This window comes from Pseudophryne corroboree, chromosome 6 (genome assembly GCF_028390025.1).
Source record: "Pseudophryne corroboree isolate aPseCor3 chromosome 6, aPseCor3.hap2, whole genome shotgun sequence".
NCBI classification, from domain to species: domain Eukaryota; kingdom Metazoa; phylum Chordata; class Amphibia; order Anura; family Myobatrachidae; genus Pseudophryne; species Pseudophryne corroboree.
In genome coordinates, this window is record NC_086449.1 from 535,747,099 (window position 1) to 535,774,971 (window position 27,873).

The window sequence follows — 27,873 nt, forward strand, 5'->3', positions numbered from 1 at the left end:
CTGGTATTCAGATCGTTTGCAACTGCCAGACTTCAAGTGTACAATTTCATGCACTAGGATTTAACACATTAAATAATAGGATTTTGGTTACCTACCGGTAAATCCTTTTCTCTAGCATCCATAAGGGATATTGGAGAGACTTAGTACGATGGGGTATAGATGGAGTCCAAAGGAGCTGGTGCACTTTAAATTTCTTCACTGGGTGTGCTGGCTCCTCCCCTCTATGCCCCCCCCCCACCTCCCCCACAGGCAGTTTAGAAAAAAGTGCCCTCAGGAGAGGATGCACATCTCTACAGCTCCAGAGAGTTTTCTTCAATTTATTTTAAACTTTTATTATTTTTGGTTTGTTGTTTGGGCAACAGCATACCTGCACCGTGGGAAGTTAGGGGGGGAGGCGGTCACTGGCCCTGCTGCAGGACCACCGTCCTGAGAGGTTGTTTGTTCAGCGGGGCACTGCGCCTTGGCTGTCGCAATCGCAGCACGCCACACACCCCTAACACTAGCCTGAATGTGATGTCTGTGGTTAGTACAAGCTGGGAGCCCTGCTAGTGGGGTCCCCCGGTTCAAAGTGCGACTGAACGCGGGCTCTGCATACGAGACCCTCCCCCGTGTAAACTGGCTCAGGATGGCTTAAAACTGGTGCAATGTTTTTAAGCATGTTTGGAGACATTGCCAGTATAAACAACGCTGTAGCTCCTGCGCCTTTGGGGGGAAGCGGAGCTACCTCAGAGCGGGACCAGAGGCATTTTGGCGCCTTCCTCTGCTTACTGCAGCACCACTCAGCACACACAGCGCTTCCTGACTCACAAGACACGCTGGAAAGGGTGTAGCAAAGGGGGAGAGCCGCTATTGCACACAATCTGGGTCCACTACAGGACAGAATTTACCAGTGTTTCACTGTAATATCATTTAGCTGACAGCCTCACTGGGGCTGTACAGCTAGGGGTGTGCTGGTGTCTATCTCTGTATGTCTCCTCTGACATACAGTAAAGGCAGGCTTGATCAGTATTACTGTCTGTGTGTAGGTTATTGTGATTATTGTAAGCATGGATAAACACAAACTCTGTAGTGTATGCCACACTAGGTTCTCTCCCTTGTATACTGATTCCGTTTCATGTGAACAATGCAGCCAACCTTCACAACTGAGTGAGGGTGCTGGGGGAGAGGGTCCAGAGCCATCCTGGCTAGGGGCTCTTAAAACTATGATGTCTGATATGTCATCACAACTGTCTGCTAATGTACAGAAGACTCAGCTACTACAACAGGCTGTTGCAGATTTAGCTGCTAGGGCAGATGTTACACAGCCAACCATCTCTCATGCAGGTCCACAAAAACGTGGTTTACCTGCCATACTCTGATTCAGATGAGGATACACAGGAGGATGGGGAGGGCTTAGATCCCATTAGTAGGGATCCTGATTCTGCTCAGGGTATTGAACCCCTCATTCTGGCTATATGGGACTTGTTAAAGCTCCCTCTAGAGGACGCTGCGTCACAGCAGTCATTTTTCTTTATACAAAACAAGCCAAATGTTACTTCACCTGATTCGGCAGCGTTAGATGACCTATTTAAGGTGGCCTGGAAAAATTCAGACAATAAACTTCTAGTGTCAAAAAAGTTTTTGCACCCTTTCCCATTTGCTCCTGCAGGTAGGAAATTCTGGGAAAACCCCCTGGGGGTTGACTTATCAATCTCTCGACTGTCCAAAAAAGGCGGTGCTGCCTGCCTCGGGCTCCTTTACCATGAAGGATCCTGAGGACAGAAATATAGAGACTACTCTCAGATCTATTTACATGCAGCAGGTATATCACAGAGGCCGGTCATAGCAGGTTGCTGGATGACCAATGCCATTCACACGTGGGCTACTCAGATTCAGGAGGGCCTCTCAGGGGCTATGCTTCTGGTCACTATGGTGACTCTCCTCAAGCACATTCAGGACACTGCACGCGTCCTGTGTGACTCGCTCAAGGAGATGGGGGAAATTATTCTGCCATGGCAGTGTCAACGTGCAGGGCTTTGTGGTTGCGTCAGTGGATAGCGGACGCAGAATCAAAGCACAGTGTGGAATCCCTCCCCTTTTCGGGGGAATGGCTCTTTGGGGTCAAGTTGGATACGTGGATTTCCAAAGTCACTGCTGGGCAATTCACGGTTCTCCCCTCTGGGGCCCCGCTGGCTAGACTTTCCTACACGGGGCCGTCTGTTGAGTCCTTTCGGTCTAACAGATTTCGTTCTAGGGCCAGAGGTGCCTCCAATGCAAATAGAGGTGCCAGACGTAAGTCAAAAAGACCTGCAACCACCGGTTCTCAGGAACAGAGCACCAGTTCTGCTTTCATTAAGTCCTCAGCATGACGGTGCCCACTCACCACGAGGAGATCTCAAGGTGGGAGCCCGACTGCGTCACTTCAGCCGCATATGGGAAGGCTCCTGCCAACATACTTGGGTAAGGGACCTTATTTCTCAGGGCTACAAGCTGGAGTTCGACGGTGCTCCTCCCCAACGATTTTTCAGTTCCTGGTTTCCCTGGATATCAAGGACGCCTACCTTCATATTCCAATTTGGCCACCTCATCAGGCCCTACTGGACGATCACTGCCAGTTCCAGGCACTACCCTTTGGCCTGTCCACAGCTCCGAGGGTATTCACGAAGGTGATGGCGGAGATGATGTTCCAACTCCGGGTCCAGGGGTTCAATGTTGTCCCTTACCTGGACGATCTTCTGATAAAAGCAAGATCTAGGGAGCTTTTACTGCTCCATATCGACCACACTATACAACTTCTGTCTCGCCATGGGTGGATTCTTAATCTACAGAAGTCCCACCTGGAACCGACTCAGCGGCTCCTGTTCCTAGGGATGGTACTGTGCGGAAAGAAATGCAAAAGCAATGTCAGCAATCTTCATTCCGGGTGTGGACAACTGGAAAGCGGACTTCCTCAGTCGTCACGACCTCCACCTGGGAGAGTGGGGACTCCACCCTCAGGTGTTCCAACAGATCACCCACTGGTGGGGCTGCCTGCAGATAGACATGATGGCTTCTCGTCTCAACAAGAAGCTTCACTGGTATTGCTCTCAAACCAGGGACTCTCAAGCGAGGGCAGTGGACTCACTGACGTTGCCTTGGCCTTACCAGCTGGTCTACCGATTTCCTCCGATTCCGTTGCTCACAAGGGTGCTCAAGCGAATCAGAAATCAGGGAGTCCAGGCAATTCTGATTGCCCTGTATTGGCCTCGGAGGGCGTGGTACGCGGATCTTCTGGACATGTCCATTGAAGACCCTTGGGCTCTACCACTAAGAAGCGTCTTCTTCAACAAGGACCGTTCGTCTACCCGGATTTACGGCAACTTCATTTGACGGCATGGAGGTTGAGCAGAACATCCTAGCTCACAAGGGCCTTTCCAAAAAGGTTATTGCTACCATGGTTCAGGCCAGGAAACCTGTGACATCAAAACACTATAATCATATCTGGAGAAGATATGTATCTTGGTACGAGGAACGCACGTATCCTCCTGCAGAGTTCCACTTGGGAAGTTACTTACGTTTCCTGCAGGCTGGGGTGGATAAGGGCTTGTGTCTGGGTTCCATTAAGGTCCAGATATCAGCTCTCTCCATTTTCTACTAGAAGAAATTGGCATTGTAGCCAGAAGTTCAGACCTTCTTGCAGGGGGTACTCCACATACAACCTCCTATTGTGCCGCCTACGGCACCCTGGGATTTGAATGTGGGGTTGGAATTTCTACAGTCCCCCTGGTTTGAGCCTCTGATGACTGTGGAAGACAAGTACCTCATGTGGAAGATGGCTCCTGCTAGGCGTGTCTCGGAATTGGGGACCTTATCGAGTAAAAGTCCATACTTGGTCTTTTAGGAGGACAGATCGGAGCTCAGGACTAGGCAGCAGTTCCTGCCGAAGATTGTCTCTGCATTTCACCTGAATCAAGTTCTGTCACTTCTGCTCCTCCGGAGGCATTAGATGCGGTGCGAGCCTTGAAGATTTATGTCAAGCAGACGGCTCAGATCAGAAAGACGAATTCTTTATTCGTGCTCTATGATGCGCACAAAAAGGGTTGTCCTGCTTCGAAGTAGTCCATTGCTCGTTGGCGTAGGCTTACTATCCAGCAGGCCTATGTGTCGGCAGCCTTTCTTGTTCCTAAGTCTCTGAAAGCCCACTCTTCAAGATCTGTGGGCTCTTCGTGGGCGGCTGCCTGTGGACTCTCAGCCTTGCAACTATGCCGAGCTGCTACCTGGTTGGAGAACACCACCTTTGTGAAGTTCTACAAGTTTGATACCCTGGCCATAGAAGATACCCATTTTGGGCAGGTGGTGCTGCAGCAGCAGCATCCGCACGTTCCTGCCTGTTCTGACAGCTTTGGGACGTCCCCATCATACTAAGTCTCTCCAATATCCCTTATGGATGCTAGAGAAAATAGGATTTTAATACCTACCGGTAAATCCTTTTCTCGTAGTCCATAAGGGATATTGGTCGCCCGCCTCAGTGCGTTGACTTTTCTGCAGGTTCTCGGTTATGTGGTTACCTGTTCAGCTGTTGCTGTTTGTTGTTACCAGCCATTGCTGGTTGTTGTATGTTCTTGGTGTGCTGGTCTTAAATGTCACCACTCCTTGTGGTCATGTTCCTTCTCTCGTACATGTCCTTTCTCCTTCGGGCACTGTTTTACCTATAACTGCCTGTGGCAGGGGGCATAGAGGGGAGGAGCCAGCACACCCAGTGAAGAAATGTAAAGTGCCCCGGCTCCTTTGGACCCCATCTATACACAATCATACTAAGTTTCCCCAATATCCCTTATGGACTACAAGAAAAGGATTTACCGGTAGGTAATTAAAATCCTATCATCACGTCTAATCTCCTTTCTAATACCCCTTTCACATCTCCAATGCCGGATTCCACCCGGGAATTGGAAACGGGTCCTTACCGGGTGGGATCCTGCATTAGAGACTCTCCTACCCCTTTCGCTGGCTGTCCAACCCGGCAATAAGCTAGGTCGGTGGCGGATGCGGGGGCGGCGCTGGGAGATGAGCTCATCTCCGCGCCGCCTCTCCCTATCTAGTAAATGAGTCCTGGGTCGCATCGACCTGGGAATCCGTTTATGCAGCCACTGACCCGGTATTCAACCGGGGAATAACACTGCTGATAACCCGGGTTGAATTACTGGGTCAGGCGACCCGGAAATTCAGAGTTGGCGCTTTCACACCGCACACTGACCCGTGTTGACCCGGCAATATGCCGGGTCGATACCGGGTTATTTGTGCGGTGTGAACGGGGTATTAAGTAATCCCTGTTATCGCACATATCGCGCCTGTAGTAATCGGGTTTTGCTACGTAAAGCTAAAATTATAACACCACGCCCGCTAGTAGATGTAATGGGGTAAAAAGAATTGAATACCGCCCCTATGTGTTGATATTAGTTTTCACCTTTCATTATGATTGTCAGGTTGTTTTTTTCTAAGTTACTAAAAAATAATTATGCATAAACAAATAAAACAAGTACACTACAATGGCCCATTGCAAAAATGAGGCACAATGCAAACCACATTTAGTAGCTATGCCACAAGATCAGCACACGGTTCATCTTTACCAGTGTTGGTTTCTTTTATGTGATTCTTAAGTAACTGGTTCATTTTGCAGTGTTGACATGTAGTGCATTCTGGGGCACATGACCTCATAGATTTCATATTTGACTTTTCAGGCACAGTTAGAAAAAAAACTGCAGCAACAGATCGCATCACTAACTGGTGAGCTGGTGTCTGAGAAAGGAAAGCTGTCTGACTTGCAGAAAGCCAGTGATGACCTCCAAGGAAAACTGGGAAGTCTCCAGTCTGATATGTATGGAAAGGAGTCTGAAGTTTCTGCAATCCGACAAGATCTAAAAGTATGACAGAGAAAATGTTTATTTCTATTACTGGCTTGGTGAAATTATACATGCCTGCTTACTTTACTGACCTAACTTCCCAACACTGCCTGCAACTCAGGTAGCTACAGCAATTTCTGAGCTATTGAATTTACCCCGCTAAGTATATAATTGTGGACGGTTTTCATCCGTTTTTAAGGCATTTTCGCCAATGCCCTTTCACTTTTTTTTTAAATGAAAATATATTGGCGGAAAATGCTTCAAAATCTGCTAAAACAGCCCGCATTTTCACCGGCGCAGGTGCAAAAGCATGTGGATTCGCCAATCCACATGTTTTTCGTTCATGCTGAATGTTTCGCCTAGGCAGTAACGGACCTGCTATTGCAAAGGGCACCCTGAAAAATAGGAAAAAGTGCTGTTTTTTCGCCTAGGACAAAAATTCCACTAATTGAATACCCCTCCATATATGTACATGTATAAAAACCTACAGCACCCAACATTTTGAAACTAAAAATATGTACTGTTGATATTTATTAAAATAAGATTTTAAACCTACCGGTAAATCTTTTTCTCCTAGTCCGTGAGGACCATGGGGTATAGACTGCCTCCGCAGGAGACATGGGCACTCTAAAGACTTTAGAATGGGTGTGCACTGGCTCCTCCCACTATGTCCCTCCTCCAGACCTCAGTTAGAGAAACTGTGCCCAGAGGAGACGGACAGTATGAGGAAAGGATTTTTGTTAATCTAAGGGCAAGATTCATACCAGCCCACACCACCCATATCGTATGACCTGGAATATACGGAGTTAACAGCATGAACAAAAACCGCATCAGCCAAAGACTGATCTTAACTGTAACATAACCCTTATGTAAGCAACAACTATATACAAGTCTTGCAGAAATAAGTCCGCACTGGGACGGGCGCCCAGCATCCTCTACGGACTAGGAGAAAAAGATTTACCGGTAGGTTTAAAATCTTATTTTCTCTAACGTCCTAAGTGGATGCTGGGGACTCCGTAAGGACCATGGGGAATAACGGCTCCGCAGGAGACTGGGCACAAAAGTAAAGCTTTAGAACTACCTGGTGTGCACTGGCTCCTCCCCCTATGACCCTCCTCCAAGCCTCAGTTAGATTTCTGTGCCCGAACGAGAAGGGTGCACACTAGGTGGCTCTCCTGAGCTGCTTAGTGAAAAGTTTAGTTTTAGGTTTTTTATTTTCAGTGAGACCTGCTGGCAACAGGCTCACTGCATCGAGGGACTAAGGGGAGAAGAAGCGAACTCACCTGCGTGCAGAGTGGATTGGGCTTCTTAGGCTACTGGACATTAGCTCCAGAGGGACGATCACAGGCCCAGCCATGGATGGGTCCCAGAGCCGCGCCGCCGGCCCCCTTACAGAGCCAGAAGACAGAAGAGGTCCGGAAAATCGGCGGCAGAAGACGTCCTGTCTTCAACAAGGTAGCGCACAGCACTGCAGCTGTGCGCCATTGCTCTCAGCACACTTCACACTCCGGTCACTGAGGGTGCAGGGCGCTGGGGGGGGGGGGCGCCCTGAGACGCAATAAAAACACCTTGGATGGCAAAAAATGCATCACATATAGCTCCTGGGCTATATGGATGCATTTAACCCCTGCCAGAATACATCGAAAAACGGGAGATAAGGGGGCGGAGCCTATCTCCTCAGCACACTGGCGCCATTTTCCCTCACAGCTCCGTTGGAGGGAAGCTCCCTGGCTCTCCCCTGCAGTCACTACACTACAGAAAGGGTTAAAAAAGAGAGGGGGGGGCACTAATTATGCGCAGTATTAAAGATACAGCAGCTATAAGGGGAAAAACACTTATATAAGGTTATCCCTGTATATATATAGCGCTCTGGTGTGTGCTGGCAAACTCTCCCTCTGTCTCCCCAAAGGGCTAGTGGGGTCCTGTCCTCTATCAGAGCATTCCCTGTGTGTGTGCTGTACGTCGGTACGTTTGTGTCGACATGTATGAGGAGAAAAATGATGTGGAGACGGAGCAGATTGCCTGTAATAGTGATGTCACCCCCTAGGGGGTCGACACCTGAGTGGCTGAACTGTTGGAAGGAATTACGTGACAGTGTCAGCTCTGTATAAAAGACAGTGGTTGACATGAGACAGCCGGCTACTCAGCTTGTGCCTGTCCAGACGTCTCATAGGCCGTCAGGGGCTCTAAAGCGCCCGTTACCTCAGATGGCAGATATAGACGCCGACACGGATACTGACTCCAGTGTCGACGGTGAAGAGACAAATGTGACTTCCAGTAGGGCCACACGTTACATGATGGAGGCAATGAAAAATGTTTTACACATTTCTGATAATACGAGTACCACCAAAAAGGGGTATTATGTTCGGTGAGGAAAAACTACCTGTAGTTTTCCTGAATCTGAGAAATTAAATGAGGTGTGTGATGATGCGTGGGTTTCCCCCGATAACAACTGATAATTTCTAAAATGTTATTGGCATTATATCCTTTCCCGCCAGAGGTTAGGGTGCGTTGGGAAACACCCCCTAGGGTGGATAAAGCGCTCACACGCTTGTAAGGGCTCTACCCTCTTCTGAGATGGCCGCCCTTAAGGATCCTGCTGATAGAAAGCAGGAGGGTATCCTAAAATGTATTTACACACATACTGGTGTTATACTGCGACCAGCAATCGCCTCAGCCTGGATGTGCAGTGCTGGGTTGGCGTGGTCGGATTCCCTGACTGAAAATATTGATACCCTAGATAGGGACAGTATATTTTTGCCTATAGAGCATTTAAAAGATGCATTTCTATATATGCGTAATGCACAGCGGAATATTTGCCGACTGGCATCAAGTCTAAGTGCGTTGTCCATTTCTACCAGTAGAGGGTTATGGACACGACAGTGGTCAGGTGATGCGGATTTCAAACGGCATTTGGAAGTATTGCCTTATTAAGGGGAGGAGTTATTTGGGGTCGGTCTTTCAGACCTGGTGGCCACGGCAACAGCTGGGAAATCCACGTTTGTACCCCAGGTCGCCTCTCAACATGAGAAGACGCCGTATTATCAGGCGCAGTCTTTTCGTGGACAAGCGGGCAAAAGGTTCCTCATTTCTGCCCCGTGACAGAGGGAGAGGAAAAAGGCTGCAGAAATCAGCCAGTTCCCAGGAACAGAAACCCTCTCCCGCCTCTGCCAAGCCCTCAGTATGACGCTGGGGCTTTACAAGCAGAATCAGGCACGGTGGGGGGCCCGTCTCAATGAATTTCAGCGCGCAGTGGGCTCACTCGCAAGTAGACCCCTGGATCCTTCAGGTGATATCTCAGGGGTACAAATTGGAATTCGAGACGTCTCCCCCTCGCCGTTTCCTAAAGTCGGCTTTACCGATGTCTCCTTCTGACAGGGAGACAGTTTTGGAAGCCATTCACAAGCTGTATTCCCAGCAGGTGATAATCAAGGTACCCCTCCTGCAACAGGGAACGGGGTATTATTCCACACTGTTGTGGTACCGAAGCCGGACGGCTCGGTGAGACCGATTCTAAATCTAAAATCTTTGAACACTTACATACAGAGGTTCAAATTCAAGATTGAGTCACTCAGAGCAGTGATTGCGAACCTGGAAGAAGGGGACTACATGATGTCTCGGGACATCAAGGATGCTTACCTTCATGTCCAAATTTACCCTTCTCACCAAGGGTACCTCAGGTTTATGGTACAGAACTGTCACTATCAGTTCAGACGCTGCCGTATGGATGGTCCACGGCACCCCGGGTCTTTACCAAGGTAATGGCCGAAATGATGATATTCCTTCGAAGGAAGGGAATTTTAGTTATCCCTTACTTGGACGATTCCCTGATAAGGGTAAGATCCAGGGAACAGTTGGAGGTCGGTGTAGCACTATCTCAGGTAGTGTTGCGGCAGCACGATTGGATTCTCAATATTCCAAAATCGCAGCTGGTTCCGACGACTCGTCTTCGTTTCCTAGGGATGATCCTGGACACAGTCCAGAAAAAGGTGTTTCTCCCGGAGGAGAAAGCCAGGGAGTTATCCGAGCTAGTCAGGAACCTCCTAAAACCGAGCCAAGTCTCAGTGCATCAATGCACAAGGGTTCTGGGTAAAATGGTGGCTTCCTACGAAGCAATCCCATTCGGCACATTCCACGCAAGAACTTTCCAGTGGGACCTGCTGGACAAATGGTCCGGGTCGCATCTTCAGATGCATCAGCGGATAACCCTGTCACCAAGAACAAGGGTGTCCCTCCTGTGTTGGTTGCAGAGTGCTCATCTTCTAGAGGGCCGCAGATTCGGCATTCAGGACTGGGTCCTGGTGACCACGGATGCCAGCCTGCGAGGCTGGGGAGCAGTCACACAGGGAAGGAATTTCCAGGGCTTATGGTCAAGCCTGGAGACATCACTTCACATAAATATCCTGAAGCTAAGGGACATTTACAATGCTCTAAGCTTAGCAAGACCTCTGCTTCAAGGTCAGCCGGTGTTGATCCAGTTGGACAACATCACGGCAGTCACCCACGTAAACAGACAGGGTGGCACAAGAAGCAGGAGGGCAATGGCAGAAGCTGCAAGGATTCTTCGCTGGGCGGAAAATCATGTGATAGCACTGTCAGCAATTCCGGGAGTGGACAACTGGGAAGCAGACTTCCTCAGCAGACACGACCTCCACCCGGGAGAGTGGGGACTTCACCCAGAAGTCTTCCACATGATTATAAACCGTTGGGAAAAACTCGACAGGTATTGCGCCAGGTCAAGGGACCCTCAGGCAATAGCTGTAGACGCTCTGGTAACACCGTGGGTGTACCAGTCAGTGTATGTGTTCCCTCATCTGCCTCTCATACCCAAGGTACTGAGATTGATAAGATGGAGAGGAGTAAGCACTATATTCGTGGCTCCGGATTGGCCAAGAAGGACTTGGTAACCGGAACTTCAAGAGATGCTCACGGAGGATCCGTGGCCTCTACCTCTAAGAAGGGACCTGCTCCAGCAAGGACCCTGTCTGTTCCAAGACTTACCGCGGCTGCGTTTGACGGCATGGCGGTTGAACGCCGGATCCTGAAGGAAAAAAGGCATTCCGGATGAAGTCATCCCTATCCTGATCAAAGCCAGGAAGGATGTAACCGCAAAACATTATCACCGCATTTGGCGAAAATATGTTGCGTGGTGCGAGGCCAGTAAGGCCCGATGGAGGAAATTCAACTGGGTCGATTCCTACATTTCCTGCAAACAGGAGTGTCTATGGGCCTGAAATTGGGGTCCATTAAGGTTCAAATTTCGGCCCTGTCAATTTTCTTCCAAAAAGAACTAGCTTCAGTCCCTGAAGTTCAGACGTTGTAAAAGGGGTACTGCATATACAGCCTCCTTTTGTGCCTCCAGGGGCACCTTGGGATCTCAATGTAGTTTTTTGGTTCCAAAAGTCACATTGGTTTGAACCACTTAAATCTGTGGAGTTAAAATATCTCACATGGAAAGTGGTCATGCTGTTGGCCCTGGCCTGGGCCAGGCGCGTGTCAGAATTGGCGGCTTTATCCTGTAAAAGCCCTTATCTGATTTTCCATTCGGACAGGGCGGAATTGAGGACTCGTCCTCAGTTTCTCCCTAAGGTGGTTTCAGCGTTTCACCTGACAACCTATTGTGGTGCCTGCGGCTACTAGGGACTTGGAGGACTCCAAGTTGCTAGACGTTGTCAGGGCCCTGAAAATATATGTTTCCAGGACGGCTGGAGTCAGAAAATCTGACTCGCTGTTTATCCTGTATGCACCCAACAAGCTGGGTGCTCCTGCTTCTAAGCAGACTATTGCTCGTTGGATTTGTAGTACAATTCAGCTTGCACATTCTGTGGCAGGCCTGCCACAGCCAAAAATCTGTAAATGCCCACTCCACAAGGAAGATGGGCTCATCTTGGGCGGCTGCCCGAGGGGTCTCGGCTTTACAACTTTGCCGAGCAGCTACTTGGTCAGGAGCAAATACGTTTGTAAAATTCTACAAAATTGATACCCTGGCTGAGGAGGACCTGGAGTTCTCTCATTTGGTGCTGCAGAGTCATCCGCACTCTCCCGCCCGTTTGGGAGCTTTGGTATAATCCCCATGGTCCTTACGGAGTCCCCAGCATCCACTTAGGACGTTAGAGAAAATAAGAATTTACTTACCGATAATTCTATTTCTCGTAGTCCGTAGTGGATGCTAGGCGCCCATCCCAAGTGCGGATTGTCTGCAATACTGGTACATAGTTATTGTTACCAAAAAATCGGGTTATTGCTGTAGTGAGCCATCTTTTCTAGAGGCTCCTCTGTTATCATGCTGTTAACTGGGTTTAGATCACGAGTTGTACGGTGTGATTGGTGTGGCTGGTATGAGTCTTACCCGGGATTCAAAATCCTTCCTTATTGTGTACGCTCGTCCGGGCACAGTATCCTAACTGAGGCTTGGAGGAGGGTCATAGGGGGAGGAGCCAGTGCACACCGGGTAGTTCTAAAGCTTTACTTTTGTGCCCAGTCTCCTGCGGAGCCGCTATTCCCCATGGTCCTTACGGAGTCCCCAGCATCCACTACGGACTACGAGAAATAGAATTATCGGTAAGTAAATTCTTATTTTCTCTTGCGTCCTAGAGGATGCTGGGGACTCCGTAAGGACCATGGGGATTATACCAAAGCTCCAAACCGGGCGGGAGAGTGCGGATGACTCTGCAGCACCGATTGAGCAAACATGAGGTCCTCATCAGCCAGGGTATCAAACTTGTAGAATTTTGCAAAGGTGTTTGAACCCAACCAAGTAGCTGCTCGGCAAAGCTGAAAAGCCGAGACGCCTCGGGCAGCCGCCCAAGAAGAGCCCACCTTCCTAGTGGGATGGGCCTTTACAGAATTTGGTAACGACAATCCAGCCGTAGAATGAGCCTGCTGAATCGTGTTACAGATCCAGCGAGCAATAGTCTGCCTAGAAGCAGGAGCACCAACCTTGTTGGCTGCATACAGGACAAACAGTGCATCTGTTTTTCCAACCCGAGCCGTCCTGGCTACGTAAATTTTTAAGGCCCTGACTACATCAAGGGACTTGGAATCCTCCAAGTCTCCCGTAGCCACCGGCACCACCATAGGTTGGTTCATAGGAAAACAATGAAACCACCTTAGACAAAAATTGAGGACGAGTCCTCAACTCTGCCCTATCCACATAGAAAATCAGATATGGGCTTTTGTGAGACAAAGCCGCCAATTCGGACACCCGCCTTGCAGATGCCAAGGCCAACAACATGACCACCTTTCAAGTGAGAAATTTTAATTCAACTGTTTGAAGAGGCTCAAACCAGTGAGATCTTAGGAACTGTAACACCACGTTAAGGTCCCATGGTGCCACTGGTAGCACAAAAAGGAGGCTGGATGTGCAGCACTTCCTTTACAAAAGTCTGGACTTCTGGAAGAGAAGCCAATTCCTTCTGAAAGAATATAGATAGGGCCGAAATCTGTACCTTAATGGAGCCTAACTTCAGGCCCATATCCACTCCTGTCTGTAGAAAGTGGAGAAAACGGCCCAAGTGGAAATCTTCCGTAGGAGCATTCTTGGTTTCACACCAAGATACATACTTTCTCCAGATACGGTGATAATGTTTCGCCGTCACCTCCTTCCTAGCCTTTATCAGAGTAGGAATGACTTCCTCCGGAATACCTTTCCCAGCTAGGATTCGGTGTTCAATCACCATGCCGTCAAACGTAACCGCGGTAAGTCTTGGAACACGCAAGGCCCCTGCTGCAACAGGCACTCCCTGAGAGGAAGAGGCCATGGATCTTCTGTGAGCATCTCCTGAAGATCTGAATATCAGGCCCTTCGAGGCCAGTCTGGAACAATGAGTATTGTCTGCACTCTTTTTTGTCAATATTTTTGAGAGGAGTGGAAGAGGAGGGAACACATAGACCGACTGGAAACACCCATGGTGGCACCAGGGCGTCTACCGCTACTGCCTGAGGGTCCCTTGACCTGGCACCACACCTCCGAAGCTTCTTGTTGAGGCATGACGCCATCATGTCTATTTGAGGAAGTCCCCAAAGACTTGTTATCTCTGCAAAAACTTCTTGATTAAGTCCCCACTCTCCTGGATGGAGATCGTGTCTGCTGAGGAAGTCTGCTTCCCAGTTGTCCTTACATCGCCGGAATGAAGACTGCTGACAGAGCGCTTCCGTGATTTTCCGCCCAGCGAAAAATCCTGGTGGCTTCCGCCATTGCCACTCAGCTCCTTGTCCCGCCTTGGCGGTTTACATGAGCCACGGCTGTGACATTGTCTGATTGAATCAGAACCGGTAGGTCGCGAAGAAGATTCCCCGCTTGTCGTAGGCCGTTGTATATGGCCCTTAAGTCTAGAATGTTGATGTGTAGATAAGCCTCCTGGCTTGACCATAGTCCCTGAAAATTTCTTCCTTGTGTGACTGTTCCCCATCCTCGGAGGCTCGCGTCCGTGGTCACCAGAACCCAGTCTTGAATGCCGAACCTGCGACCCTCTAGAAGGTGAGCACTCTGCAGCCACCACAGGAGTGACACCCTGGCCCTGGGTGACAGGCTTATTTTCTGATGAATTTGAAGATGGGACCCGGACCACCTGTCCAGTAGGCCCCACTGAAATGTCCTCGCATGAAAACCTGCCGAAGGGGATGGCCTCGTAGGTCGCCACCATTATTCCCAGCACTCGAGTGCATCGATGGACTGACACTCTTTTAGGCTTTAACAGGTCTTTGATCATTTTCTGGAGTTCCTGGGCTCTTTACTACCGGGAGAAAAAACCCCTCTGTTTTTCCGTATCCAGAATCATTCCCAAAAAAATACAACCGATTTGTCGGAAGCCACTGCGACTTTGGCAGCTTTAGAGTCCAGCTGTGCTGTTGTAGTACTCTCACGGAGAGAGACACTGTTTTTAATAACTGCTCCCCTGAACTCGCTTTTATCAGTAGATCGTCCCAGTATGCGATACTTGTGACCCCTTGTTAGTGCAGGAGAACCATTATTTCCGCCATTACCTTGGTGAAATTCTCGGGCCCGTAGAAAGCCCAGATGGCAACATCTGAAACCGATAATGACAATCCTGTACAGCGAACCTTAGGTACGCCCGATGACGAGGATATATGGGGACATGAAGGTATGCCTCCTTTATGTCTAGTGACACCCAAAAATCCCCCCCTTTCCAGGGTGGCTATCGTTGCCTTGAGAGATTCCATCTTGAATCTGAACCTCTTTAAATGTAGGTTTAGGAATTTTAGATTCAGAATCGATCTGACCGAGCCATCCGGCTCCGGGACCACAATAGGGCTGAATAAAACCCTTTTCCCTGTTGCTCCAGGGGAACCATGATAAACACTTGCTGTTGACCAGCTTTAGTATGGCAGCCAAAATTATTTTCCTCTCCGGGGAAGTAGCTGGCAAGGCCGATTTGAAAATCGGTGTGGCAGCCCCTCTTTGATGGATGTGGTAGAGGCCGGGGAGGTCACTTTTCCTGTGAACTGGCCGTAGCCAGTGATCTTTTCCCTCTACCTCTACCTTAGGCAAGGAACTAAAGCCACGCCCATTTTCTGAACTTACGCGACCGTAAGGACTGCATCTGTTATTAGGGTGTTTCCTTTTGCTGCGGGGGAACATAAGGCAAAAAGGACGACTTACCCGCGGTAGCTGTAAAAACCAGGTCCGCGAGGCCCTCCCCAAATAAAACTTCACCCTTGCAAGGTAAAGCTTCCATATGACTCTCCGAGTCAGCATCACCTGTCCATTGACGGGTCCGCAGGGACCTACTAGCAGAACCTGACATGGCATTAGCTCTTGAACCCAAAAGCCCAATATCTCTCGCAGCCTCTCTCATATATAGTGCTGCGTCCTTGATGTGACCTAAGGTCAACACCATACTATCTTTATCTAGGGTGTCAATGTCATAAGACAAGTCATCAGCCCAAGCTGCGATTGCGCTACCTACCCATGCCTACGCTACTGCAGGTCTAAATAGGGCTCTGGCAGTCGCATACAATATATTTTGGGTGTAGTACGGGTGACCGGCGGTCTCCTGACCGCCGGTCACCTTACCGACGCTGGGATCCCGGCAGCATACCGACGCCGGGATCCCGGCGGGGAGGGGCGAGTGCAGCAAGCCCCTAGCGGGCTCGCTGCGCTCGCCACGCTGCGCTCGCCACGCTGCGGGCTCGGTGGCGACCTGCGGTCGCCACGGGTTCTATTCCCACTCTATGGGTGTCGTGGACACCCACGAGTGGAAATAGTCCCTGTTGGTCGGCATGCCGACCATCGGGATAGTGAGCCGTCGGGCTCACGGAGGAGGTCATGTGACTGTCGGTCAGCCGACCGGCGGTCACATGACTACCACCCTTTATTTTAAGGTAGATTCCTGCCTACTATCCGCAGGATCCTATAGGGCCGCCGTATCAGGGGACGGCAATGCTACCTTCTTGGACCAGGGCGTTAAAGTCTTGTCCAGCGTGGGCGAGGATTCCCACCGTAACCTGTCCTTTGAGGGGAATGGATACGCCATAATAATACTCTTGGGAACTTGCAGTCTAATGTCAGGAGTCTCCCAAGCTTTTTTTTTTTTTTTTTTTTTTAAACGGTCAGCTCATGAGATGTTAGGTTATTTTTCTTTAAATATGCAGACCCTCGTGTCAGGGACAGAGGAGTCCTCTGAGATATGCAAAACAACGTTTATTACAATAAACCTAAATTGAATACTGTCGCGACTCATGGGTGCAACCTTGCATCATCCTAGTCGACACTGGAGTCGGAATCCATGTCGGTATCAGTGTCTGCTAACTGGGTAAAGGGACATTTATGGGACCCCGAAGGGTCCTGGGACACAGTAAAAGCCATGGGTTTATTCCCTGCTTGTCTTTGGACTCTGCTTTGTCCAATCTGTAATAAAGCCACATTATCATTCAAAACATTCCACATGTCCACCCAATCAGGTGTCGGCTGTGCCGACGGAGACACCACCACCATCTGCTCTGCTACCTCCCAAGACGAGCCTTCCGCTTCAGACATGTCGACACACACGTACTGACACCCCCCACACACACTGGGATAAATAAATATGGGGACTGACCCACAATAAGGCCCTTTGGAGAGACCGAGAGAGAGAATGCCAGCACACACCCAGCGCCACAATATGCTGAAACCACGGTCCCAGCCTAAATAGCGCTTTATACATAAATATATGTACAAACTGCACCAAATAAATGTGCCCCTCCTCGTTTTTGTCCCCTGTAATTGTTCAGCAGGGTAGAGTAAGGGAGCACTTCACTGCAGCATGCTGTGGAGAAAAATGGCGCTGGTTAGTGCTGGAGGATCAAGCTCCGCCCCCTCGACGGCGGGCTTCGGTCCCGCTCAATTTCTTAATACTGGCGGAGGTTTTATGTTATATTGCCTCAGCAGTATTTAATATCTGTGCCAGTGCTGTTTATGAGGTAAAAATTGCTGCCCAGGGCGCCCCCGCCCTGCACCCGTACAGTGCCTTCTGTGTGTGTGTCGGGAGCAATGGCGCGCAGCGTTACCGCTGCGCTGTACCTCAGTGAAGATCTGAAGTCTTCTGCCGCCTTTGAAGTCTTCTTTCTTCTCATACTCACCAGGCTTCTATCTTCTAGCTCTGTGAGGGGGACGGCGGCGTGGCTCCGGGACGAACGACGAGGATGAGACCTGTGTTCCGACCCTCTGGAACTAATGGTGTCCAGTAGCCTAAGAAGCAGAGCCTATCATTTAAGTAGGTCTGCTTCTCTACCCTCAGTCCCACGATGCAGGGAGCCTGTTGCCAGCAGTGCTCCCTGAAAATAAAAAACCTAACAAAAAGTATTTTTCAGAGAAACTCAGGAGAGCTCCCCTGTAGTGCCTCTAGTCTCCTCTGGGCACAGGATCTAACTGAGGTCTGGAGGAGGGGCATAGAGGGAGGAGCCAGTGCACACCCATTCTAAAGTCTTTAGAGTGCCCATGTCTCCTGCGGAGCCTGTCTATACCCCATGGTCCTTACGGAGTCCCCAGCATCCTCTAGGACGTAAGAGAAAATACTTTTACTTTAAATAATTCAATATTCTATAGCCAGTGATAGGGTTAGTACAAGCTACTATACTGGTCTATATTGCAATAGTTTTAAAAATGTACTTGTGAATATTGAGAATAGATTAGTTTACTACAGTACAGTTCTACTACCAATAACTAGTTTTTCTTTAGCATCTGTTGGATTATACTGTGAGCATGGGCTATAGAGGTGAATGTAGGAGTTTGGGACTTGAATAAATTCTTCAGTGAAGTTTGAGTTTCTCCCCTCTGTGTCCCCTAGCAAGGATCTTTTTTTTAAGTGAACACAGAAGGCAGGGTGCTTGTTAAGTGATGCTGCCTGCGGCAGCACTATATTTTAGGTTATAATATTTTGTGACTCTCTGCTCTCACAACAACTGCTCATCTTTTACTAATGTGCGCCAACACCGTTTTTCTAAGGATTGGGCTCTGGAGAGGCAGAATAAGATGTTACTTCTGCAGGTGATATCCAGAACCCTTGCAGCTGTTGCTGATTTCCTCCTTGCACAGAATATACTCTGGTGCTGTGACTGTACTTACACAGATTTCTCTCCCCATTCAGTTGAGCCTGAGAGGAGTCTTGTCCTTATCTCCGATTTTGACTTTGCGATTTCCCTTGAACCACCGATACTGACTATCTTTACTTGCCAATTTTGACTATACTATGTACCAGATTGTACAATATATAGTCACGATTGCCTTGCCTGCACAGTCTATCTTTTCATGTGATACCAACCCCACGGCAGTGCGCATTGGTATCTCAAGGTGTGTACACACTGGCCCTCATTCCGAGTTGTTCGCTCGCTAGCTGCTCTTAGCAGCATTGCACACGCTAGGCCGCCGCCCTCTGGGAGAGTATCTTAGCATAGCAGAATAGCGAACGAAAGCTCGAGACTTACTCCTACACTGCGATCAGCTCAGCCCGTGTCGTTCCTGGTTAGACGTCACAAACACGCCCTGCATTCGGCCAGCCACTCCCCCGTTTCTCCAGACACTCCCGCGTTTTTTCCTGGCACGCCTGCGTTTTTCCGCACACTCCCAGAAAACGGTCAGTTTCCGCCGAGAAACACCCACTTCCTGTCAATCACACTCCGATTACTTCAACTATGAAAATTCTTCGTTCGGACGTGAGTAAATCTACTAAGTTTTGTGCTAAAATACTTAGCGCATGCGCACTGCGTACCATGCGCATGCGCATTTTCGCCCTAATTGCTCCATTGCGAAAATCGGCAACGAGCGAACAACTCGGAATGACCCCCACTGTGCGATATGTGCTAACTTTCCTTACGTTTTGACTGTATAGTGAAAAGCTTAAGGTTTACATCACACTGTGTGTATGCACTTTAAGAAGGGTAAGGTGAGGGCTCGTTCTATTAGTCTGCTTACTGGGCACACTCACAGGGTTTTCCTTGCAATCATTGTGAGCTTACTGGCACTGAATCCATTAATGCAGAGGGGTCTATGGTTTGGCTTTGAATCTACTCCTTGGTAGCCTTTTCCTTTAACATTACAGACAGTGTAAAGTTAACAAGTCTATAAGCCACAGTAGCAACTACTCTATATATCCTTTGCCAAAGGAAAGTAATAAATATTTTTATTGTGATGTACTCTTTCTGTGACATTTTGTCACTTGTGTAGGTCTCTTTATTTGTATTGATTGTGTTGTGCATGCGTTAGTCGCATTGAAGTACCAGAGTGTCTTCTGATGGGGTGACTTCGGTGACCTTTTTTACAAATTCCAAATGTCACTCGTTTGAGAAGCTGAGGCCACTTTGGTGTGTTTGTCTGGGTGAGAGGAATCCTAGACTGAGCTACATATTTGATTTGCTGAAGCTCCCTCTCAGATCTTCGTGGAAATTACAAAAACACTGGCTTTGTTGGAAACCATTCAGTGCATAGTCTCGTTGGATTGCCCATTCATTCAAAAAAAAAAACCCTAGGATTTTCTTAGTCCAGAAACAGAATAATTCTGCCTGGCCAATGTTTTAAACTACAAAGATCCGAACCTCCGCCTTAAATCTCTCCACTGGAAGATGGAGAATCTGAGGTCTGTAATAAACAGCATGGATCAGAGAGATGAGGTATGCCTACTTACATATTCCAATCTGGGAAGATCACATGCCCCTTCTTGGATCCGGGTTACAAGAGCAATGGAGGATTGTGGTGTTGGGAGACACTTACTTCTTGGATTCGCCATCCAACCTCTACTTTATCCATTTCAGGCTCTTCCTTTTAAACTAATGACAGCGCCAAGGGTCTGTACAAAGATCATGACTGCAGTGATGAGTCTCTTGAGAGCCAGAGGTGTTATCTAGGCATTCTGTTAATAAGGGACATGATCTCTGACTATTGTGTAAGCCGATACATAATTGATTGTTCAGATTCTACATCGACATGTGGTGCATATCCGTTATCAAAACTCCATGCTTATTCATGAGCAGCAGATAAGCTTCAGTTTCACACAATAGTAGCAGAGACTTTTACTACTCAAAGTGAAAATTATTTAATTACACAGACTAATGAGTTCTCTTTCGCTCTCGGACGACTGTGTCCATTTAGACCTTTTACATATGTGTCCATTTACATCTAGCCTTGTACGTTAAACAGCCCTTGACTTGGTAGTGACAAGTGGCTTTTTTTTTTTTTGTTTCTCTAGCATCCATAAGGGATATTGGGGAGACTTAGTACGATGGGGTATATAGACGGGATCCAAAGGAGTGGTGCACTTTAAATTTCTACACTGGGTGTGCTGGCTCCTCCCCTCTATGCCCCCTCCCACAGGCAGTTTAGAAAAAAGTGCCCTCAGGAGAGGATGCACATCTCTGCAGCTCCAGAGAGTTTTCTTCAATTTCTTTTCAATCTTTATTATTTTCGGTATGCTGTTTGGGCAACAGCATACATGCACTGTGGGAAGTTAGGGGGGGAGGCAGTCACCGACCTTGCGAGGTGCAGAGCCACTTCCCTGCTGCAGGACCACCATCCTGAGAGGTTGTTTGTTCAGTGGGGCACTGCGCCTTAGCTGTCACAATTGCAGCATGCCGTACACCCCTAACAATAGCCTGAAGGTGACGACAGTGGTGAGTACAAACCGGGGGCCTCGCTAGGTTCAAAGTGCGGCTGACACGCAGGGGAGGCATACGGAACCCTCCAGGCGGGGTCCCGCTATTGCCCCCTGTGTAAACTGGCTAGCAGTGGCTTAAACTAGCACATGTGTGATGTTTTTAAGCTATTTGGGAGACATTGCCAATATAAAAAAACACTATAGCTCCGGCGCCATTGTGTGTGTGGGGGGGGGGGGGTGGAGCTGCCTCAGAGCGTGACCCAAGGTATTTTCCACGCGGGTGGAACAACGGAGTTAGGGTTCTGTAGGGGTTGCTCATCTGCCCAGTTCCAGGAGTTCCAAGTACAGTGAACGTAACAATCTGAGGTTTGCCCTGCTGGACGATCACTACCAATTCCAGGCACTACCCTTCGGCTGTCCACCGCTCCGTGGGTGTTCACAAAGGTAATGGCGGAGATGATGTTCCAGCTTCGGGTCCAGGAGGTCAGGGTTGTCCCTTACCTGGATGATCTCCTGATAAAAACAAGATCCAGGGAGCTTTTATTGCTCCATTTCGACCGCACTACCCAACTTTTGTCGCGCCATGGGTGGATTATCAACTTATAGAAGTCCCACCTGGAGCCAACTCAGCGGCTCCTGTTCCTGGGGTTGTTACTGGATACTGTGGCCCAGAAGGTGTTCCTCCCAGAGGACAAGGCGAGAACACTTCAGGAGATGGTCCACATGGTTCTCCGACCTGCTCGAATATTGAATAATTCATCTTTGCATAAGATTGTTGGGGAAGATGGTTGCCTCATTCGAGGCGATCCAGTATGGGAGATTCCATGCCAGAACATTTCAATTGGATCTCCTGAGCAAGTGGTCCGAATCACATCTTCAGATGCACTGGATGATACGGCTGTCACCTCAGGCCAGGATTTCCCTCCTGTGGTGGTTGCAGTCTTCCAATCTTCTGGAAGGCCGGAGTTTCAGGATTCAGGATTGGATCCTCCTCTCTACAGATGCGAGTCTGAGAGGATGGGGATCTGTCACCCAAGGGGCTTAGTTCCAGGGCAGGTGGTCAGCCCACGAAGCTCTTCTTCCGATCAACATTCTGGAACTTCGGGCGATTTACAATGCTCTGCTTCAGGCCTCTTCTCTACAGAGAGATCACGCGGTCCAAGTACAGTGGGACAACGCCACAGCAGTGGCGTACATCAATTGACAAGGAGGGACAAAAAGCAGGGCCTGCATGCGAGAGGTGTCAAAGTTACTCCTCTGGGCGGAAAGAAATGCAAGAGCACTGTCCGCAATCTTCATTCCGGGAATGGACAACTGGGAAGCAGACTGCCTGAGTCGTCACGATCTCCACCCGGCAGAGTGGGGGCTTCACCATCAGGTGTTTCAGCAAATCATCGACCGGTGGGGTTGCCCACAAATAGACATGATGCCTTCTCGACTCAACAAGACGCTTCGTTGATATTGCTTACGAACCAGGCGAGGGCAGTAGATACCCTGACATCACCGTGGCCTTACTGGCTGGTATACCTGTTTCCTCCTGATTCAGTTGCTCCCAAGTGTGCTCAAGCGAATAAGGAATCAAGGAGTCCAGGCAATTCTGATTGCCCCGGATAGGCCTCGGAGGGCTTGATATGCGGATCTTCTGGACATGTCCGTTGAAGATCCTTGGCCTCTACCACTAAGAAGAGATCTTCTTCAACAAGGACCGTTCGTCTACCCGGACTTACAGCGACTTCATTTGACGGCATGGAGGTTGAGCGGAACATCCTAGCTCACAAGGGCCTTTCCAGAAAGGTCATTGCTACCATGGTGCAGGCCAGGAAGCCTGTGACGTCAAAACACTATCATCATATCTGGAGAAGATAATTCTCTTGGTGCGAGTAACGCACATATCCGCCTGCGGAGTTCCACTTGGGAAGTTTCCTTCGTTTCTTTCAGGCTGGCGTGGGTAAGGGCTTACGTTGGGGTTCCATTAAGGTCCAGATATCGTCTCTCTCCATCTTCTTCCAGAAGTTATTGGCAGTGTTGCCAGAAGTTCAGACCTTCTTGCAAGGGGTACTCCACATTCAACCTCTTTTTGTGCAGCCCGCGGCACCCTGGGATTTGCATGTAGTTTTGGAATTTCTACGATACTCCTGGTTTGAACCTCTGATGACAGTAGAAGACCAGTACCTCACGTGGACGACTGGCATCTGCTAGGCATGTCTCAGATTTGGGGGCCTTATTGTGTAAAAGTCCCTACTTGGTCTTTTACGAGGACAGAGCGGAGCTCAGGACTAGGCAGCAGTCCTGCCAAAGGTCGTCTCTGCGTTCCACTTGAATCAACCTATTGTGGTTCCGTCAGGTTCTGGCACTTCTGCTTCTCCGGAGGCATTAGATGTGGTGCGAGCCTTGAAAATCTTTCTCACAAGAACGGCTCGAATTAGAAAGACAGATTCTTTGTTCGTGCTCTATGATGCACAGAAAAAGGGTTGCCGTGCTTCAAAGCTCGTTGGCTTAGGCTTACTATCCAACAGGCCTATGTGTCAGCGGTCTTATCTGTTCCACAGTTTTTGAAGGCCCACTCTACCTCTTTAGCTGTGCTAAATTTAGCATAGCTACAATCGGGCACTCAGACATGCGGGGGGACGCCCAGCACAGGGCTAGTCCGCCCCGCATATCAGTGCCGCCCCCCCTGGCCTGGAGAACCTCTTCGATTCCCGAGTCGCAGCGGCTGCGTGTGACGTCGCCGGACCGCGCCCCCTCCTGCCCAGCGACCGCCTCTGCCTGTCAATCAGGCAGAGGCGATCGCTAGGCAACGATGGCCTTCAGCCGTCTGGCATGCGCCGGCTCACTGCGGCGCTGGCGCATGTGCATTACTGACTCGATCGCAGCGCTGCAATAAACCGCAGTGTGCGATTGGGTCAGAATGACCCCCATTGTGCGCCCACCTCCGTGCGTTGACTTTTCTGCAGGTTGTCTTTTCTATAGTTACCTGTTAAGCTGTTGCTGTTTGGTTACTGGTTGTTTTATGTTAGTGGTGTGCTGGTGTATAAATCTCACCACTCATTGTTATGTTCCTTCTTTCATGTATGTCCTTTCTCCTTCGGGCACTGTTTTACCTATAACTACCTGTGGGAGGGCACATAGAAGGGAGGAGCCAGCACACCCAGTGAAGAAATGGTAGGAATATGTCGGGATCTTCACAGTCGGGATGTGAGTGCCGCATCCCAACTGCCGGAATATCATATGTACTCCATTTGAACAGCTTGTATGGCATCATTGTATACAGTACATGTGTGTATGCTGTGTGTATGTATGTGTATGTATATATATATATATATATATATATATATATATATATTTAATATGAATGTGTGTGTCTATAACATATGTTGTTAATAGTGTTTTGTGTTATCTGCTTAGTCTGTAGAGGAAAAGCTCATCCTAGCTCAGGAGGAGCTGAAATGTAACCGGAATGAAATAAGCAGCCAGAATAAACAGATAAAAGAGCTGACCACACTGAAGACCTCCATGGAGCAGGACATATTGACAAAGACAAATCGGCTAAAGGAGCATGGGCAAAGCCTGCAGGAATTACAAGCACATAAGGTATTTATCAGCATGTGTTTCCATGGCTTAGCTTATGTAGAAGTTCTATCATATTATTGCTGACATTTATTATCTAATTTGCCAAGTTCCCGGATTCCTTGGCTAGCTATGGTTACAGGAACTAATCTTACAGCCTCCCGTGGGACAAGTGGGGGTGTGGTCCACACTTCTAGACACAACTTTGAAAAGGCCTAGGTGCAAAGAACAGATATTGTGTTGTCTGTGTTGTCTCACCCCAGACTCAAGGATATTTGTATGCAGCCATATTGGGCTGCAAACAAAAATCTGTGAGTGTGGTGGTACTCATATTCTGTGGCTGCACTTATGCTTCGATGTAAATCACGTTTCATTTGATAGACTCTCTAGAATTTGCAGATGCTTAATTTCTTCCTGTTTGGTACGGGTCATTGTTATGTATGACCTTGAGCCTTGTATGCTTCAGGCATTCCTTTTCTCTACAGATTCATTCTTAAAGAAGATCTTCCACATGTGTTGTATCCTATCACATTTTGGATCCTCCCAGTTCTAGAACATCCTAAATAACCTAATACCACTACTGTCACTAGACCCCACTCCCAAGAGACTGACTATATGCTTGCAACAAGAATGTTATTGTGCATTAATATTTTCATTAGAGTCAAACCATAAAATAAAAATAATGTGCTTTTAAAGAAGAATTCTTTCAGAATATATAGCATCCATAAGGGATATTGGGGAGACTTAGTACGTTGGGGTATATAGACGGGGTCCAAAGGAGCCGGTGCACTTTAAATTTCTTCACTGGGTGTGCTGGCTCCTCCCCTCTATGCCCCCTCCCACAGACAATTTAGAAAAAAGTGTCCTCAGGAAAGGATGCACACTGCAAGCTCCAGAGTTTTCTTCAGTTTCTTTTAAACCTTTATTATTTTCGGTATGCTGTTTGGGCAACAGCATACATGCACCGTGGGAGATAGGGGGAGGGGGGGACGGGGGGCGGTCACCGGCCTTGCAAGGTGTCAGAGCTGCTTCCCCGCTGCAGGGCCACCGTCCTGAGAGGTTGTTTGTTCAGCAGGGCACTGCGCCTTAGCTGTCACAATCGCAGCACGCCGCACACCCCTAACAAGAGCCTGAAGGTGACAACAGTTGTGAGTACAAACCAGGGGCCTCGCTAGGTTCAAAGTGCGGCTGACACGCAGGGGAGCGGGGTCCCGCTACTGCCCCCTGTGTACACTGGCTAGCAGTGGCTTAAACTAGCACTTGTGTGATGTTTTTAAGCTATTTGGGAGACATTGGCAATATAAAAAAACACTACAATAGTGGTGAGTACAATCCGGGGGCCCCGCTTGGGGGGTCCAGTGATCGCAAAAACGCACTATAGCGCGTATTTTACCCCAGAACTGACAGTGTGGACCCGAAAATCAAAAAACACTGGGTGCCTCAGGACGCGCTCTGGCCAGCAGCGCTGTCCGTGTCCCGTGCTGTGCAATTGTAACCTAAGGTAACCATAATAGTAATGGTTATGAAAAAACTGCACTACCAGTTTGTCCCGACTTCCGAGGACTGGTCTGGAGGGATTCAGTATGAAATCCCGGGGGTCAGAAGACCAATGCCGGGATCACGAAGATTGGAAAGCCGACAGCGGTGAGTTGGGACTGTTCTCTTCTCTACCCTACCCCATAACCCTCCCTGTGGGTGACGTCGGTGTTCCAACCTTTTTGGGATTCCTGCGTCGGCATTAAGATGGCTGTTGGGATTCAGACAACAAGTAAATTAAACGCATCCCGTTAGAAGCACTGGATTATAGGATTTACGTTCACATCATTAAATGTTAATTGTGACATTTTCCACTGCACATTTTCCATTATTGTCCTTGTGCAATATGTATAATGTGCTCTGCCTGGCGCAAAGTGTATAATGTGCTTTAGCTGGTGCAATGTGTTTAAAGTGCTCTTCCTGGCACAATGTGTATAATGTGCTCTGCCTGGTGCAATGTGTATAATGTGCTTTACCTGGTATAATGTGTATAACGTGCTCTGCCTGGTGCAAAGTATAGAAGATGCTCTATCTCGTGTAATATGTATAATGTGCTCTGCCTCACTTAGTGTGTATAGGAGTTTTTACCTGGTGCAATGTATATAAGTGGCACTACTGTGTGGTGTAATGTGAATTGGCACTATTATGTGGCCACGCCCCTTCCCCACAAAGCCACACTCCTATTTTTTTGGGTGCGCCTTCGGCGCGCACTGTCCATGCAATAAAATATAGGAGAGGGAGCACCAATTCATTTTCTAAGGAAGGGCGCCAGAATGTCTAGTTACAGCTCTGGTGCAGTGTGTCCTGTATGCTACACATCCCAGCAGCATTGTCACCCCATTCTCCCCCTTACAACACTTAGTGTCCAAATAAAGTCTGTGTTTTTATATTTGAATCATTAATAAGATTAATAAGAACCTTTATTCCGATGGGACCCGGAAAAGAACTGGTAGGACCCCAATTTTTAAAAGTGAGGGGTCCCTGGGACCCACTTTTCTGAGGGCTGAGGGCGATCACTGGGGGTCCCCCAGTTCAAAGTGCGGCTGACACACAGGGGAGGCACACAGGACCTTTGTGGGTGGGACCCGCTATAGCCCCCTGTGTACACTGGCTAGCCGTGGCTTAAACTAGCACTTGCGTGATGTTTTTAAGCTAATTTGGAGACATTGCCATTATAAAGAACACTGTAGCTCTGGTGCCATTGGAGGGGGGGTGGGAAGGGAGCTACCTCGGAGCAGGACCAGCGGCATTTTGGCGCCTCCCTCTGCTTACAGAAGCAGGCACACGCAACTCCTCTTGACACTTAGGAAATGCTGGAAAACTGGTTCAGGGTGTAGCAAAGGGGGAGAGCCACTATTGTACTCAATCTGTGTCCTATACAGGACAGAAATGATTAGTGTTTCACTGTGTTATAGTTAGCTGACTGCCTCACTGGGGCTGTATAGCAGGGGTGTGCTGGTGTCTCTCTCTCTCTCTCTGTCTCCTCTCACAAACAGTAAGGGCAGGCTTGATCAGTATTACTGTCTGTGTGTATGTAATTGTGCTTAGTATAAACATGGGTAAACACAAGCTATGCAGTGTCTGCCACACCAGATTCTCTCCCTCATCATCTATTTCATGTGAACAATGCAGCCAATCTTCACAACTTAGTGAGGGGGCTGGGAGAGAGGGTCCAGAGCCCTCCTGGTTAGGGACTCTTAAGACTATGATGTCTGATATGTCATCACAACTCACTGCTACTGTTCAGAAAACTCAGCTACTACAGCCTGTAGGGCAGATGTTACACAGCCCCGCCTCTCTAACTCAGGACCACAAAAGCGTGGTTT

At 48.7% G+C, this 27,873-nt stretch overlaps 1 protein-coding gene across 5 annotated transcripts in view; it reads left to right on the forward strand.

Annotated features, from left to right (window-relative positions):
- The window catches only part of EEA1 (early endosome antigen 1), a 328,705-nt gene that overhangs the window by 229,473 nt on the left and 71,359 nt on the right, over window positions 1–27,873 (forward strand). For 4 of the 5 annotated variants that reach the window (XM_063927628.1, XM_063927625.1, XM_063927627.1 and 1 more), the window contains 2 exons: window positions 5,697–5,879; window positions 24,350–24,535. In XM_063927628.1, the coding sequence (XP_063783698.1) occupies window positions 5,697–5,879; window positions 24,350–24,535 (369 nt within the window). The remainder of the gene's footprint in view (window positions 1–5,696; window positions 5,880–24,349; window positions 24,536–27,873) is intronic. The other variant, XM_063927626.1, reaches the window with a different exon arrangement.